The sequence below is a fragment of the Notolepis coatsorum genome, assembly GCF_963971535.1.
Source record: "Notolepis coatsorum genome assembly, chromosome: 8".
NCBI classification, from domain to species: domain Eukaryota; kingdom Metazoa; phylum Chordata; class Actinopteri; order Aulopiformes; family Paralepididae; genus Notolepis; species Notolepis coatsorum.
In genome coordinates this window covers 131,136,386-131,154,679 of record NC_140172.1, presented here as the reverse complement: position 1 = coordinate 131,154,679, position 18,294 = coordinate 131,136,386, and the positions used below count along the sequence as shown (strand labels likewise).

General features: G+C 47.3%; 1 protein-coding gene across 1 annotated transcript; it reads right to left on the bottom strand.

Moving 5' to 3' along the window:
• Nucleotides 1-434: 434 nt before the first annotated feature.
• On the bottom strand, nt 435-2,494 carry LOC311233567 (olfactory receptor 2F1-like; the record flags this gene model as incomplete). The annotated part of the gene is made up of 3 exons (XM_084320533.1): nt 435-814; nt 1,721-1,947; nt 2,118-2,494. 3 exons carry the CDS (start codon nt 2,492-2,494, stop codon nt 435-437), a joined length of 984 nt encoding a protein of 327 aa, XP_084176659.1.
• Between the last annotated feature and the right edge of the window lie 15,800 nt (nt 2,495-18,294).

The following is an 18,294-nucleotide window of genomic DNA, read 5'->3' as shown; positions in this document are numbered from 1 at the left end:
TTGGTGGATAATATCAACAGTTCTACAATTCATATTATACATACGTATGTTTTTATGATCTGTTCCTATGAACAAATTATGGAATATTGGCCTATTGCTCTATTGTCTACAGAATAGTTTTATTTTTTTTTGTATGGTTGGGAATCTGAAAATAGTACAAGGTTTCAATCTGACAGTTCTAAGTGAAATAGTAGCAAGTGAAATATTGTATATATATATATTTATATATATATACTGGTAAACCATCTCATACAAACAATGTAATGTCCAATGTGAAAAAAAGCTGCATAAAAACACAGTTACAGACTAAATGACTTACTTGTTATGCTATACTGTACATTACATATATGCTTAGAGTCCATGGGATACACATTTTAAAACGCATTACATGTAGGTTAATAATAAACTAGGGAAAAGTTAGGTTAGTAACATAATCATCTAAAAGATTTGACTCCCCGTGTCTCTTTGGGTGCAACCCGTCTCGACAACTGCTTGATGATATGCATGCGTAGCTCTTTAGTGACCAGGCCATATATAATGGGGTTGATGGCGGGCGGGACGATGATAAACAGGATGCTCAAGAACTTCCTAATGTTGTGGGTGACAGACGGGAACCTATAGCTCACAATTATGATCACGGTAGAAATTTCATACAGTAAATACACGACCAGGTGCGACGCACAGGTCTGAAATGCTTTGCTGCGAAGGCCACTGTCACTCCTGCCTCGCTTTATACAGGCGTGCAGGATCTTGACATAGGAGAAGGCGATGATGAGGAAGGTGCCTGTGCTCACGGACCAGGACATGCACAAGCCTAGGAAGACAGAAACCCCCAATTAGTGTTTATCTTTAGCTGTCAAGTTAAAGGGTAACTAAATGTAACTAAACTACTGTAATGTTACTGGGTCTATGTGGGTCTCACATGGTTAGGAATGTAGTGTTATTAATTCACATTGATTTTAGAATGTAGTGTTATTGATCCATATATTTTTTTTAGAATGTAGTATTCATCCGTATTGACTTTAGAATGTAGTGTTATTGATCCATATTTATTTTAGAATGTAATATTATTCATCCGTATTGATTTTAGAATGTAGTGTTATTCATCCCTACTGCCCCGAATTATAGAATGTAGTGTTGTCCAATAAATCGCTCTGAATATTAACAACTCTCTTGTAAAGCCTCCCTTTGCAGCGTCATCGTTCAGCATGTGCATGACAGGACCTCTTAGTCATGTCTGAGCCTCATGTCTAATGGAAGAGTTTTTGATGTTTAGAAATACATTTTTGGCTTTTGAGCCCATGCATAACAATAACACACAATTCTAAAATGTAGCTGTATTCCCTACATTTTGTAATTATTCTGTCAGGTACAACGTAATCCTTTCTTGTCCATTCAGCACCCCTACAGTACCACTGCATTTTAATGAGTAAAAGTATTTAAGACAATAATATTGTAACTAGGGATTCTTCTGAGCTGAGGACAGAGTTCAGAGAGACTTTTTAACTTTACTCTGAATCTGATGAAGATGCACCATCTGCCGAAACATTATGTCTTTAATAAAGGTTTATATATCTGTGTCCTCCCGGGTTCTATTTTGGACCAAATCTGTCCTCTGTTCAAGACCGTCCTACTCTGAGAGCACCAGATGGACCTACAGATCAGAGCATGTGTGAAACCTCCGCCCTTCACCTTCCTTATTTTAATTTGTGGCACTAACCATAGATATTGTTTATTGGAGTAGGCCCACAGGCCAGGTTGAGGATAGAGCGATTGGTGCAGTAGGCATGCTTGATGGTGGTGCCACAGAGGGGTGTGCCCACATTCAGGGCAAAAAGGACACTGATGCAGAGAAAGGCAACCACCCAGGCCAGGACACAGGAGAAGACCAGCCTTGCTGAGGTCATGATAGCATTATACTTTAGTGGCTCACACACAGCCAGGTACCTACAGAGGGAGAGGAGCATAATACACAATACATATACTGTCGGGTCGCTGCATGTGAGGGGTAAGTGTGCCACAGCATAGCCATTTTAATTAAGTCATAATTAAAAAATATGAATAAATGTCATAAACTATACTACTCACAAAATGTTAATAATATTGCACCCCGTTACCTGTCATAGGCCATAGCAGCAAGAATAGTTTGCACGGCAACCCCATAGGTGTGCACAGAGAAGGCCTGGGCGATGGCGGTGGCGTAGGGGATCCTCTTCTGCCCCGTGGAGAAGTGGATCATGAGGCGTATCAGAACAGCCGTTCCTCCCAGCAGGTCACACACTGCTAGGTTACAGATCATCACATACATGGGTCTGTGCAGGGACTTGTCAGCCACAATGATGCTCACGACCAGGCCATTTGCGAACACCACCACTGTGTAGTTGAGCAGAGCCAGGATGAACAGTAGAGGCCCCTGGCCGTGTGGCACATGAAACCCCTCCAGCTCAAAAACAATAGGCTGCATTAGCGGAGGAACCACAGACAGGTTCTCCATCCAAACCAGAAGAGCTCTGTTAAAAAAGAAAAAAAAACTGAATGAGATGCCTCAGGCCATCCTGGAGAGAGACATTTTAATACGGGCCCCTAAACATTTAACAAATCAAACTGAAATTATTATTATTATTATTATTATTATTATTATTATTATTATTATTATTATTATTATTATTATTATTATTATTATTATTATTATTATTATTATTATTATTATTATTATTATTATTATTATTGACTGATGTGATATTTGATTTGGTATGTTTGTTTTTTGCTCAGAATAAGGTATATTAACACCGCAATGACATAAATCCTAAGAGGCTAATGTTGGATTTCTACTACTAATAATAATAGATTTCATTTATATAGCACACTTTAAACTCAGTGAGGTGCTCAATGTGCTTCACAGCAGAAGGAAAATGCAAATACAAATAAAATAAAAGGTTTAAAACATGAAAACGTTCAAATGAATAACGGACATAAGAATAAAAAAGGTTTAAAACAGAAACATTTCAAATGAAATGGCAAAGTACAAAGATGGCTTTGCCATGTTATGATTGCAGCATATTTAATTTATGTTAAACTGTTTTGGCCCTTGGCCCCCTGTATTTTCTTTGGATGGGGCATGCCTGGTACTTTTCTTTTGGGCACACTGGACTGGAGCACCCTTGGTCTTTCCCTTTAAAGAATGAAAATGTCTACCATTATAACATCATTTTCCTCATTATTAATTACCCAAGATATGACATGAATTGTCAATCTTAGCCTTGGACATCCTTTATGAATACAAATAAGTGAACTACTGTGTCACAGCAAAGCACAATAAAGTATCAATTTCAAACTACAATTGAATGAATTAAATCTTGCGATGTAAATTACAATCAACATTCAGAATTGCATTTAAACAAAATGTAAATAATTCAGTATGAATACAACAATACTGGTTAAACTTGGTCCCTATAGTTACAGATGTATAGGATTTGTGGTGTGGTGTGATGTGGTAAGGAGAAGTGTCCCCTCTCTTTACCTGTCTTGAGTAGGGAAGAAGTCCTGACTGTGTGATCATCTCTCTGTCTTAAGGATTTGCACTACAACTCGTACACCTACTGTGAATTGTACCTAAACTGCACCTTGTCCATTTATGCCTTGCACTATATAGTATTGTATATTAGTACACTGCACAGTATTGTATATTGTATGGTAACTACGTCTACGAACATTGTACATATGTCTAAACTGAACACTGTGACCTCTTTTTTTTCTTCTAATTTTTACTATGTTTTTATTTCATACTTATCTTGTCATGCACAGTCTCTGGAGCGCAACAGTAAGAAGCATTTTGTACAAAAGTATTCTGTACTTCTGTATGACAACTATTAAAGAAACTTGAAACTTGAAGAAACTTGAAACTCATGCTGCCGTCCTCAATAATGCAACTTGCATACCTATCCACAAGTAGGCAAATGAGTTGAGAAGTAATTGTTTGTTCATTAATATTACAGTTACCCCATCAAAAGATAACTTGTTACTCCATAGACCTCTCAAGTGTAATCATTTTGAAAATAAAACAAGCGTGAAACTCTTTTTTCCCCCTGTCTATGCAGAACATTTATGTTGTTTTGCTTTCTCATGTAGCAGTAATGTTGTCCTTTATGTTGCCTTTGGGGTGAGAGGTAACGGGTTATATGTTTTGCTTACTAACCAAATTTTAAGAGCCACATTGTTAACACTAAATGACTGATGCATACCTGGATTACCAACTGGGCATATGATTTAGTGGAATCATGGGATCTCTTAAAACATGACCTAAAACGGAGTACTCTTGTCTCTTTTGGACAGTTTAGATTCTTAACCTCTTAACGTTCGACGGCCCTCATACAAGCCCTCATACAAGCCGCTCCGACGAGTGACCACGTCCGGTTGTAAACGGTCCTGAACTGACCAGTCACTGCTGATGGCCAACATGATTGACCACCGTTGTAGCCAAGGAGCGTCTGCTCCGAAAGCGATCCGAGCGCTGATTGCAACGAGAAGGGGGCAGAAGACCAAGTTCTTTGTTTTCACTTGCATGTCTGAATGAATGGATGTGGACAGCCATTTTAGATAATCACGATGAATTATTTTTGGACCTGTATGCCTATAAGACTGATAAGACTGATTACAAAGTCAGCGGCCCCTCAATGGGGAGCGACGACGCCTCTCTCGCGGACAAACTCAACTCTTTCTACGCTCGTGTAGACGGTGGCGCCGCTGGCTCAACGGCTAGTGACGTCACTGGCGCGCCGGCTGTTGTGGAGGGGGGGGGGGCAACCGCGGGGGGGCGGGAACGCTCTCTCGTTGTCGGAACACAGTGTGAGAAGAGCATTTATGCAGGTGAACACCAGGAAAGCGGCTGGCCCAGATGGTATAACAGGACGCATACTTAAGTCCTGTGCCAACCAGCTAGCCCCGGTGTTCACCGCCATATTTAATCAATCCCTGGCGGAGTCAGTGGTCCCTGCCTGCTTCAAGATGTCTACCATCATCCCTGTACCGAAGAAACCCTCCCCAACATGTCTCAATGACTACAGACCGGTGGCAATCACCTCTGTGGTCATGAAATGTTTCGAGAGGCTGGTCAAGGATCACATTTGTGCCTCCCTCCCCAGTGATATGGACCCTATGCAATTTGCATACAGGACAAACAGGTCCACTGACAACGCGGTCTCCCAGGTACTGCACAGCACCCTCTCTCACCTTGACCGCCAGAAGGGGGGCTATGTGAGACTGTTGTTCATTGACTACAGCTCAGCGTTCAACACCATAGTCCCCACCAGACTGGTGGACAAGCTGATCGAGCTGGGTCTGAGCTCCGCCCTGAGCGCCTGGGTCCTGGACTTTCTGAGTGAAAGACCCCAGGTGGTCAGGGTGGGGGGTCAGACCTCCAACACCATCACCCTGAGCATCGGGTCCCCCCAGGGCTGTGTTCTGAGCCCCCTGCTGTACTCACTCTACACACACGATTGTGTGGCCAAGTTCAGCTCCAACTCCATAGTGAAGTTTGCAGACGACACAGTGGTGGTGGGGCTGATCTCGGACAACGACGAGAAGGCCTACCGGGAGGAGGTTGAGGTACTGGAACGCTGGTGCCAGGACAACAGCCTGCTCCTGAACATTGGTAAAACCAAGGAGCTGATCATGGATTATAGGAGAGGACAGCAGGAGACACACACACCACTGATGATAAACGGGGCTACCGTGGACAGGGTGAGCAGCTTCAAGTACCTGGGGGTCCACATCTCAGAGGATCTGACATGGTCAACACACATAGACACAGTTGTAAAAAAGGCGAAGCAGCGCCTCTACCACCTGAGACAGTTAAGGAAGTTCAGAGTATCGGGGATGATACTCCAGTCCTTCTACTCCGGAGCTGTAGAGAGCATCTTGACTGGAAACATCACTGCCTGGTATGGAAACAGCACGGCACAGGACAAGAAGGCCCTACAGAGAGTGGTGCGCTCAGCCGAGCGTACCACGGGTATTGCACTACCTCCCCTGCAGGTTCTATACAACAAGAGGTGCAAATCCAGAGCCTGCAGAATAATGAAAGACCCCCACCACCCCAATAACAGTCTGTTCCAGCTGCTGAGGTCAGGCAGACGCCTGCGAACCCCAGCTACTAGGACAGAGAGGCTTCGGCTCAGCTTCTTCCCCCAGGCCATCAGAGCCCTGAACAATGAACACTGAGTGCCACAGAGCACTGAACTTTCCACACACAAGCACACATGAGCACACACACGACACGCACGCTGTGCACGCTCGCACACTAGCAGCCACTTTAACATGAGCAGGCACACACTCATGCCGCACACGCCCACACTTATGGCCAAAAGGAAAGGTCACTTTAAAAATAGCATAGCAACAGTAACAGTGTATTGCACTACCAAAGGATCTAGCATGTCCTACATGCTATGTAAATAACTATGTACAGATACCGAGATGTCCCACCATGTTACCTGCTTGTTACCTGTTTATTGCACAATGTTGTTTTTTATTGGATTCTATTATATGTTGTACCACTGTATTGCACATCGTTGCGGGCAAGACCACCCGCATTTCATTGTATACTTGTATGCCGTGACAAATAAAACTCTTGACTTGACTTGACTTCAGGTTATGGAACCGGTATGTTTTCCAGCTCATACCTCTCAGCTGGAACCCAAAAACAGGCATCTGGCAACAAGTCAACAAAAAAGTAAGGAGCAAATATTTATATACCTCTGTTTCTATATTACATTAGCACTCAAAGTGATGTTCCTTTATTGTGTAAGAAACGTCAGAATGTTACCTTTCAAAAGAGACCAGATTCATGCATATGCAGTATAATAAATCGTAGATTACTTTGGATATGCAATCAACAAGTTTTATGCAAAATTTGCGGGACTGTTAAGGGGTTAACCCCTTAAGGCCGACGGGCCTGGTACGGGGGCCGGAATTAATATCACGTCATAAATAGATCAATACAGTCCGCATTAATTAATGTTTTTTTTTTAATCAAATTTTTTTCTTTTCAATTTCATTAACACAATCCACGCCAGACCCGATCATAGTCGGGTTAACTCGCCGACGCTTGGGCGCCAAACCCGAGTATAGTCGGGTTTTCATAGTTATTTCTTTTATTCGATATTTCCATTAATTACAGGCACACGGACATCTGGGTTAACATGGGGAATCATCCTGAGAATGCCAAAGTGCAATACCGGCCGCATTCCGCTACACGGCGTATCGAGCACCCTTTGTAACCTTTTATCTTGGCCTGTGTAATGGCCAAACGTCTCCGGTTACATGTTTCCTTGTCGGGCAAGGGCAGCCATTCTGCCGGTTCCATTGAAGCATGTCAAATATCCCAGATCCATATGTTGTGGTGGATTATGCCGTGGGCCAAATACAAGATACAAGATTCCTTTATTGCCACACAACCAGGTTGGTGGTATTCTTGATCGGTACAGAGTGTGTACATGACACAATAAATACATAAATACAGCACAGCCGACATAGCACAACATAAACACACGGAAGAGTCTACTCTAGTCCATCAGGTCAGGAGCTTGGTTAGTGTAGGGGCGGGAGGGGGAGAGGGGAGCCAAGGGAGTTCAGGGTCCGAATGGCGGTTGGGAAGAAGCTGTCCTTGAAGTGGATGGTTTTTGAAAAGATGGACTTGAAGCGCCTACCTGAGGGCAGGGGCTGAAACAGGGGGTGTGCTGGGTGTGAGTGGTCCTTAGCAATTTTTCTGGCACGGGTGGTTGTGCGGGAGGTGATGATGGAGTCCAGGGAGGGAAGGTCACATCCTATGATTTTGGAGGCCTTGTTAATCATGCGCTGAAGTTTTTGAATGGAGAGTTTTTGTGCAGAACCGTACCAGACTGTGATTGAGGAGATGAGTATGCTTTGTATGATGGCGGTATAGAATTGGACCAGCAGGTGGCGTTTGACCCTGTACATGTGCTGCTGGGCCTTTTTTGTGATGGAGGTGATGTTGGTGTCCCATTTTAAGTTATTGTTGATGTGGGTGGAGAGGAATTTGAGTGAGTCTGTCAGAGTTATGGATTGGTCAGAGATTGATAGTGGGAGTTTGTGTGTTTTGTTGGCAGATCTGAAATCGATGGCTATTTCTGTCGTTTTGGAGGTGTTGAGCAGGAGGTTGTTGATGGAGCACCATCTCGCTGCTCTGTCCACCTCTCGCCGGTATGAGGTCTCGTCGTTGTCTGTGATCAGGCCGAGGATGGTGGTGTCGTCTGCATATTTAAAAAAATTTACTGAGCTGTCCAGGGAGATGAGTTGGTTGGTGTAGAATAGATGGAGAAGAGCCAGGGGGAGAGGACGCAGCCCTGAGGGCACCAGTGCTGAGTGTCAGGGAGTGGGATGTGAGATTGTTCACCTTGACTTTTTGGGTTCTCTTGTTGAGGAAGTCAAGGATCCAGTAGTTTATGGACATTGGATGTACCAGATGGCGATCAAACAATTGGAATATTATTTTTGGAATACTCCAGATCACAGGTGTTGTGAAGGATCAGATTAAACCGAATATATATATTTATTTATGGATATATATTTAATAGTATTTGTATATCGTTTGATATCCCTTGTATATTCTTTGTACATATACACTGAATATCCCTTTAGTCTACTACAGCCCATAATAGTTCATTCTCTCATTGGACAAGAACCTGGCGCCAGCAGACAAGCCCCTGGAGTCAAATTCAATAGTGCCGACGAACATGTCCCAACTAGCCCCGGTTCCGCGTAGGAATACGGCTACCGAAATACGAATGGTACTATTTGTTCACCGTGCATATAAATATGGCGCAAGTAAAGTAGAACTTTCTTTTAGTCCATTAGTCCTTTACCCTCCAACCTAGTAACAGACGTGAAGCCTCACCCACGACCCACGTGTGGTGCAGTATGGCCTATTTGGCCCCAGAATAGGCATTGAGACCTCGTGTAAATTCATAGCTGAATTGTCATAGTTTGGCACTGTACCGTCGAGTGGGACGTATTTCTATTAAGTTAATAATAGTCTATTATGTATGGTGCATCGTTCGGTTAGAGTTCTAAAGTGAGCAGCACCCCCATCGTTTCCTCGCGTTATCTAGAGTCTTAACCAGGCTGGGCAGACCACGCGTGGTGCTTTCATCCGAGGAGTTCTGGGCGAGGACGAGTGGACCTGCACATTGGATTACCTACCCGGACGACTGCTGAGCCTATACGGCATGGAATATCTATTTGCTTTGGGTGCTTTGATTTGTGGAGCGGATAACAGCCAACGCCGGTGAGTGTTGGAATTACCCCCGAGAGGAGCCCAGGTGAGACGGCGCTCAACCCAGACCGAGGCCGCCTCGCTTCTCCTTCGTTGTGGACCTACAGCCTACAGCTACCGTCTACAAGAGGGCCCAAGTGTATTCATCTGTGGATCAAGATCCTGCGGGCACTGTGTTCTGTACCTGAATTCTCCCCAGGAATCGTTGGCCAGATGGGATGCAGCTGACGGCTCTCCAAACCCCCCCCCCCCTACTGACTTACAACCAGCAGGACCCCTTTAGTATCCCGCTATAATCCTTAAGTACCATCGCTATAGTTCCCTAAAGAACCAGGTTGTATACTTGCTTCCTGCGTAACCAGAGATTGGACATTCAGTGTTGATTTGCCTACGAATACTCATTTGCCTTACAAGTGCATTCAAATCATAAATGTAATTAAGTGAATGTTGTATATACCTTTTGCTATATTAAACCTTCGACTGTTATATTTGTGTGGACCTGATTTCATATGTGGGAAAGTGTTCATCATACTTAGATATCGTGTACTGTATGGCCAGAAGTTAAAGTACATCAAGCGGTAGTGGTTTAATGATACCATACTTATCAATACAGTCAGGGAATTGTACCCCTCAGTTACAATTGGTCCTTCGAGCCGGAGGGTAACTAGTGTAATATTAATATAGTGTTATTAATATCGAAATGGCCTATGATGAACACTCCACGAAACGGTCCTCCTAACGTAGAACGCCCGCGGCGCAGACGACAGACACCTCAGTACTTAGAGGATTACGCTGTCAGTCAACTACCTAGCCTTCTACAGACGGTAAACGCGGTAAAAGTAGAAAGTAAAATTATGTCTGACCTTAACGACCAGGTTACCCCGACCACAGAGGCCCTAGTGGGTTCTAATGTAACTGACCAAGCTCACAGTGGGGACCAGGAGGGAACAGACATGCCTTTACCCCCCGCCAATACCGAAGAAGTAGTCCCCGACCAGCTCCGGGAGGAAGACAACCCTCCAGAGGTGGAACCCTGCACGGAACAAGATGAGGAGAGCGCCGAGGAGATAGAGCTCCAGGACTCCCCAACGAGTACAGCCAGGAGCGGCTCACCTCTACAAGCGTCTTCCCCCAGCGAGGTGGAGAGGATGCTGTCACAGGCGTTCCTCGTCAGCCTGACAGCCTCTACCGAACGCGATCGACTCCAGGGTGAACGCGATCGACTTCAGGGTGAACGCGATCGACTCCAAACACAGCAACGGAGCGAAGAAGAGCACATACGCCTGGAGATGAGACGCCTTCAGACGGAAGAGAATATGGCAAGAGACCGGTCCGACACCCAGCGCGCCGCTGACGGTGCCCAAAGAGAAGCAGAGCGCGACATCGCTCTCATCAAGCGCGAAGCCGAGCGCGACAGACTACAGGGCGAGCGCGACAGACTACAAGCGCAGCTAATGGAGCAGCTGATCACCAAGGCAACACCCTCTCCCTCCGCCAGGGGTTCAAGGGCCTCGTCGAGACAACAGTCAAGGGCAGCATCCCCTAACCGACCAAGCAACCCTGAACTTGACCACCAGAGAGAGCCTATACCCCCCGCAGACCCCCTTCCCCGACCGGTCCAAGCGAGACCCAGCTACAAGGAAGGAGCAGCATACACTGCGGAGAGGCTAAATAAACGACTACAGGATCTAGAGGACCTGACAGAAGAAGAAGAGGGAGAGGAGGAGAACCAAGCCCGACGACAGCACAGTACTCCACCGGACCAGGAGGTCCAGTACAGCCCAGGCTATACCCCCGCGGCGCTGCGCTACAGACCCCCGCCTCTATTCACGGGTGAGCATGACGCACGACCAGCCCAGAGGAACAGCACCTGGACCAGCGGGCCATGGTACCCTGCCGGTACCAGCCCACAGAGAGGCGCAAGAGGAGACTCGCCTAGGAGGCCTCTCTCCCAACGCTCACCGATGTGCCAGCCATCCACGGCGTCATACATTGGCACACCGACGTTTCCAGACTTCACCCATGAGAATCGAGCACAGTACACGGAGCTCCGGATGTGCTTAGAGACAATGATGGTGGATGTCGTTGACGAACGCCACAAGTATGCAATATTACTGAAGCACCTGAAAGTACCCCGAGCGCACAATATAGCGCTAGCCTATGCCACCTCTACGACCCCATACACCGCGGCTCTAGCAGCGCTGGACCAGAGATATGGACGTATATGGGATTACGTAATCCAAGAGATAAGGCATATTGACCGCCTACCCCCAGCAACAGACAATCGCTCACTAGACGACCTGTCTATAAAAGTGCAGTCCCTGGTAGGGATGCTGGGAGCGCAACGAGAAAAGGGTATGCACGAGCTATACGCCAACTCTAACGTCGAGAGGATTTTAGAGAAGCTGCCGCCCGCCAGACAAGAGCGTTTTAGGCGGCAAAGAGACCACCGTGATCCTAACGGTCCCGAACCATCCCTCCTCGATTTAGCCGACTTCCTGACGAGAGAAGTCAGCAGCCTACGCTTGGATACATTCGTGCGGAGCACACCAAGCTCCAGAGAGGGACCTAGGAGAGTAAATGATGGAAGAAGATCAGTGACTGTCATGCACCAATCAGAATCAGTACCGAGCAGTAAGAACCACAGTACCCCCTCGAGAAAAGAGAAGTGGAAGATGGTGTGCCCGTACTGCGAGAAGGAACACTGGCTGTCACAATGTGACCTGTTCAAGAAGATGAATGCAGAAGAAGTGAGTCAATGGATAAAGTCCAACAGGCGCTGTTACCGATGTGCGCGCAGTCACATGGCAGCCGAGTGCCGCCTAAAGAAGAGGTGCAGTCGGTGTGACGGAGCCCACCTAGATATCCTACACGACAGTAACAGAAGAAAGCCTGCACCTGTACCATCGAGCAGCACAAAGGCAAGTGTCATGTACATTGACCCTGCCAGCAGCAGCGGCGCCCAGGTGCTCTTAAAGGTAGTCCGTGTGACATTGAGCCACCAAGATAAAGTCATGGACACTTACGCCGTCCTTGATGACGGGTCAGAGAAGACCCTTCTCCTCGCATCCGCTGCGGCCCAGCTGGGACTGCGGGGGAGCGAGAACCAGATGACGATTCGGACAATAAGAAGAGATTTAAAGACGATAAAAGGCGAGAATGTCTCCTTCACTATCGCAGCAAGCGGGCAGCCAGAGAGACGGTATAGGATTACAAATGCTTTCACCAGCCAAGAAATAGGACTATCACAGTACACCTACCCCATCGCCAAACTGATGGATAAATATGTGCACCTGCGTCAACTACCTATCCCGCTCATAGACGGCACCACCCCGACCCTGCTGATAGGCTCCGACCATGCAGACCTCATAGTCCCGATAGACCGGGTCCATACAGGACCCAGAGGCTGTCCTGCAGTAGTCGAGACCCGCCTAGGATGGACATTACAAGGCCCCCTCGCTAAATCTCTCAACCGAACAGCAGCCACTAGCTGCCTCCACTCCAGAGTGACAGAAGAAGACACCACTCTCCTGCAGCATGTCGAGAGGCTATGGACACTAGAGACAATGCCCTTTAAGAACGAAAAGAAAGACATTCGTTCTAAAGAAGACATTTACGCCATAAACCTCCTCGAGCAAGGGACAAAGAGAGTCACAGTCGGCGGAGTGATGAGATACGCAACTCCACTCCTGAGGCGAGAGGGAATGCCCACCTTTCACGCCACGAAAGAAGCTACGGAGCGGTATCTATTGAACACAGAGCGGCGCCTAGCCAAAGACCCCGCTCAAGAGAGTGTGTACCGCGCTGAGATTGAGAAGCTAATCACAGCGAGACACGTAATGAAGATTGACATTAAAGAGGCCGATCAGACGACCGAATCATGGTACGTGCACCACAAGGTCCACCACAACGGCAAGGATCGCATTGTGTTTAACAGCAGCTACCAGATTGGATCCCAAAATCTGAATAAAGAGCTCTTGCCCGGCCCCACACTCGGCCCCTCTCTACTAGGCGTGCTACTACGCTTCCGCCAGGACAAGGTGGCTATCAGCGGGGATATCAAAGGGATGTTCCTGCAGGTGAGACTAGTGGAGGAGGATAAGCCCCTACTGCGGTTCCTATGGAGAGAGAGGATCGGAGATGAGCACCCAGCCATCTACCAATGGGAAGTCCTCCCCTTCGGAACCACATGCAGCCCGTGCTGTGCTACATTTGCACTGCAGAAACACGTCGCAGAGGACCCAGCAGCAGATGAAGAGGTCCGACACAGTGTGAAGAACAGTTTCTACGTGGACAACTGTTTACAAAGCGTTTCGACCCAAGAAGAAGCCGAGGCTCTCCTACTCAAGCTACGCGCCTCCCTGATCAAAGGCGGCTTTGATCTCAGGCAGTGGGCCAGCAGCGACCCGCAAGTATTGCGCAGCCCCTCCCCCGCGGACAAGGCAGCCAGTGGCGAGACCTGGATGGCGACCATCCCAGGAGAAGCCCAAGAAATGACACTAGGACTAGTCTGGCGCTTCAAAACAGACTCGCTCCACTATAGACACAAACCCCTGACCACGGAGCAGGGAAGGTCGACGGCGATACCGACCACCAGACGGAGTGTGTACAGAACACTCGCCAGACAATATGACCCGTTGGGATGTATTCTACCTTACACCACCAGGGCAAAGATGATTGTACGAGCACTATGGGACAAGGACCAGGGCTGGGACGACCCAATACCCGCACACCTTGCCTCCACATGGAGAGAGTGGGAGACGGAACTCCGCTCACTCCCAGGCGTCAACATACGCCGCAGCTACTTCCCACCCACAGTGAGGCCAGAGACATGCAAGATGGATCTACACGTCTTCAGCGACGCCTCCGAAGTAGCCTATGGATCTGTGGCCTACTTGCATGCCCAAGAGAAGGGAGGAGAGATACACACCGCTTTCATCCTGGCTCGCTCAAGAATAGCCCCACGAAAGCAACAATCTATCCCGCGTCTAGAGCTCTGCGCAGCCCTAGCAGGAGCGCATCTAGCCACGTTAATCCAACGTGAACTCACCATCCCGGTGCAAAGAACAATCTTGTGGTCAGACTCTACGACAGTACTCACATGGATCAAGTCTGATTCATGCAGATACAAGGTCTTCGTGGGAGTCAGAGTCACAGAGATTCAAGAGTTAACAGAAGCAGCAAGCTGGCGGTATGTGGACACCAAACACAACCCAGCAGACGTCATCACCCGGGGAATGTCCCTAGATGACCTCACCCGTCACAACATCTACAGTGACGGACCAGAGTTCCTCAAGCTCCCGGAAGAAGAGTGGCCTACGCCCACCCCACGGGAGGCGAGTAAAGAGGAGGCTGAAAACAAGAAACCTATGTTCTGTGGATTGAGCACAGTTGCCTCCACAGACCCCAACATAGATGATTGCCTCACCCTACAGAGTGCGCAGCTAAAGACATTCCTGTGGCACCACCCAGAGATTCAGCCCACCACTGACATTTCAGCAGCTGACTACGAAGAAGCAGAACTTCTTCTACTACAACGAGCCCAGAGAGACTCGTTCCCCGATGAGCTAGACTGTCTACAGGGAGGAAAGCCCGTCCCATCAGACAGCAGACTGCTCCACCTGGCACCCGAGAGTGACGCCCATAATCTCATCAGAGTGGGTGGTCGTCTGCGGAGAGCCCCCGACCTACCGGATGACGTTAAGTACCCGATAGTCTTGAACAGCCGACACAAGGTCACAGAGCTGATCATAAAGAAATACGACGAGGATGTGCACCACGCAGGAGCAGAGAGAGTCTTCGCGGAGATCAGACGTCGCTATTGGATACTTCAAGGGAGAGAAGCAGTGCGACGCTTCCAGCAAACCTGTCTAGACTGCCGAAAGTGGCGCGCGCAGCCCAGCATACCCCGGATGGCTGACCTACCTCCCTGTCGCCTCCGACTCTGCGACAAGCCTTTTCACTCCACAGGCATGGACTGTTTTGGCCCGTTGTATATAAAGAAAGGAAGAGGAACCGAGAAGCGGTGGGGTATTGTATTCAAATGCATGACCACCAGAGCGATACATATCGAACTCCTTCCAACCATGAGCACAGACTCATTCCTTATGGCCTTCCGAAGATTCACATCGCGGAAAGGAAAACCATCTACATTGTTGTCTGATCACGGGACAAACTTCAAAGGCGGAGAAAGAGAGCTGAGAGAGAGCTTCCAAGCTATGGGCCCAGAACTTAAGACCCACCTCGCTCCATCCCAGATTGACTTCCAGTTTAATCCCCCGAACGCACCCCACTTCGGTGGAACCTGGGAACGAGAAGTACGTTCTATAAAGACAGCCCTGTACGCCGTGCTTGGGGCCCAGACTGTGGCGGAAGAAGTCCTAATGACAGTCCTCACGGAGATCGAGGGAGTATTGAACTCCAAGCCCCTCGGTTACGTCTCAAGTGATGTAGCAGATGTCGACCCAGTCACCCCCAACACACTCTTGATGGAGCGGCTGGACCCCGCGCTACCCCAGACAATGTACAGGCCTGAAGAAGCGAACGGCCGAAGAATGTGGAGGTACAGTCAAGTACTGGCTGACAAGTTTTGGAATAGCTTCCTACTCCACTATCTACCGTCTCTACAGACCCGCCAGAAGTGGGTAAAAGAGAGAGACAATTTGACAGAAGGAACAGTCGTCATGATTATCGACCAGTCACTACCCAGAGCTATGTGGCCGGCTGGCCGCGTAAGCAAAGTGATCACCGGTGCCGATGGCAAGGTCCGAGCAGCTGAAGTGCTCGTCCAAGGGCGGACTTACACACGACCCGTGGCGAGGCTAATAGAACTGCCAAGACTCCCAGACACTATCGATGACGACCATGACCCCACGACTTTGTGAGTTGACTGACCCTTACAGCGGACCTTGAGTGGTAGACAGTGCGGTTAATCTGTCTCTGCTTAGCTAATTAGGTGGGACTAATTAGGGGGCGGCTGTTGTGAAGGATCAGATTAAACCGAATATATATATTTATTTATGGATATATATTTAATAGTATTTGTATATCGTTTGATATCCCTTGTATATTCTTTGTACATATACACTGAATATCCCTTTAGTCTACTACAGCCCATAATAGTTCATTCTCTCATTGGACAAGAACCTGGCGCCAGCAGACAAGCCCCTGGAGTCAAGCTCAATAGTGCCGACGAACATGTCCCAACTAGCCCCGGTTCCGCGTAGGAATACGGCTACCGAAATACGAATGGTACTATTTGTTCACCGTGCATATAAATATGGCGCAAGTAAAGTAGAACTTTCTTTTAGTCCATTAGTCCTTTACCCTCCAACCTAGTAACAGACGTGAAGCCTCACCCACGACCCACGTGTGGTGCAGTATGGCCTATTTGGCCCCAGAATAGGCATTGAGACCTCGTGTAAATTCATAGCTGAATTGTCATAGTTTGGCACTGTACCGTCGAGTGGGACGTATTTCTATTAAGTTAATAATAGTCTATTATGTATGGTGCATCGTTCGGTTAGAGTTCTAAAGTGAGCAGCACCCCCATCGTTTCCTCGCGTTATCTAGAGTCTTAACCAGGCTGGGCAGACCACGCGTGGTGCTTTCATCCGAGGAGTTCTGGGCGAGGACGAGTGGACCTGCACATTGGATTACCTACCCGGACGACTGCTGAGCCTATACGGCATGGAATATCTATTTGCTTTGGGTGCTTTGATTTGTGGAGCGGATAACAGCCAACGCCGTGAGTGTTGGAATTACCCCCGAGAGGAGCCCAGGTGAGACGGCGCTCAACCCAGACCGAGGCCGCCTCGCTTCTCCTTCGTTGTGGACCTACAGCCTACAGCTACCGTCTACAAGAGGGCCCAAGTGTATTCATCTGTGGATCAAGATCCTGCGGGCACTGTGTTCTGTACCTGAATTCTCCCCAGGAATCGTTGGCCAGATGGGATGCAGCTGACGGCTCTCCAAACCCCCCCCCCCCTACTGACTTACAACCAGCAGGACCCCTTTAGTATCCCGCTATAATCCTTAAGTACCATCGCTATAGTTCCCTAAAGAACCAGGTTGTATACTTGCTTCCTGCGTAACCAGAGATTGGACATTCAGTGTTGATTTGCCTACGAATACTCATTTGCCTTACAAGTGCATTCAAATCATAAATGTAATTAAGTGAATGTTGTATATACCTTTTGCTATATTAAACCTTCGACTGTTATATTTGTGTGGACCTGATTTCATATGTGGGAAAGTGTTCATCATACTTAGATATCGTGTACTGTATGGCCAGAAGTTAAAGTACATCAAGCGGTAGTGGTTTAATGATACCATACTTATCAATACAGTCAGGGAATTGTACCCCTCAGTTACAACAGGTAAGAACGATCTGACGTACATTTCTGCTTTATCCTGCAATGCTTTTATACCGATCAGGCCGATAAGCGTTTTTAGTGTTCAATACGAATGCCGTTACTGACAATCAAATAATCAGAAACGACCCCCCCCCCTGTTTCATGCATTAATGATGGAACATAATACCTATTAAATACATTTTATTTCGGGATAATAGCGTATACAGGCAAGAAATGGCAACGTCTATAGTGGAACTGACGTATAGGGCTATAACTCAGCATTTCATGAATTACCCTAGACCGCTCTAAAACCATACTTATATTCACCACAGTACTGTATAACATGGGAACGTATGGATGGAAACATTTATTCTTTTTCACATATTGAATGATAGATAGGTGATGTCAAATGGGCCATAGTATTGTATCCATAGCTATAATATAGAATATAGTTATAGCCCTGCAAACACTGCCACGTATTCCTTTAGAGTGTCTGCCTTTTAACACTTTCAGCGCCAGAGGTCGCTGTGGGCGTGTGGTAAGAATGCCAGCGCTTTAAAGAATAGGGATACATTGGCGGTATTTTCAGGGCTAAAACTATATTAAATATCATAGCTATGGATATAAAACTATTGCCCATTTGACATCGAG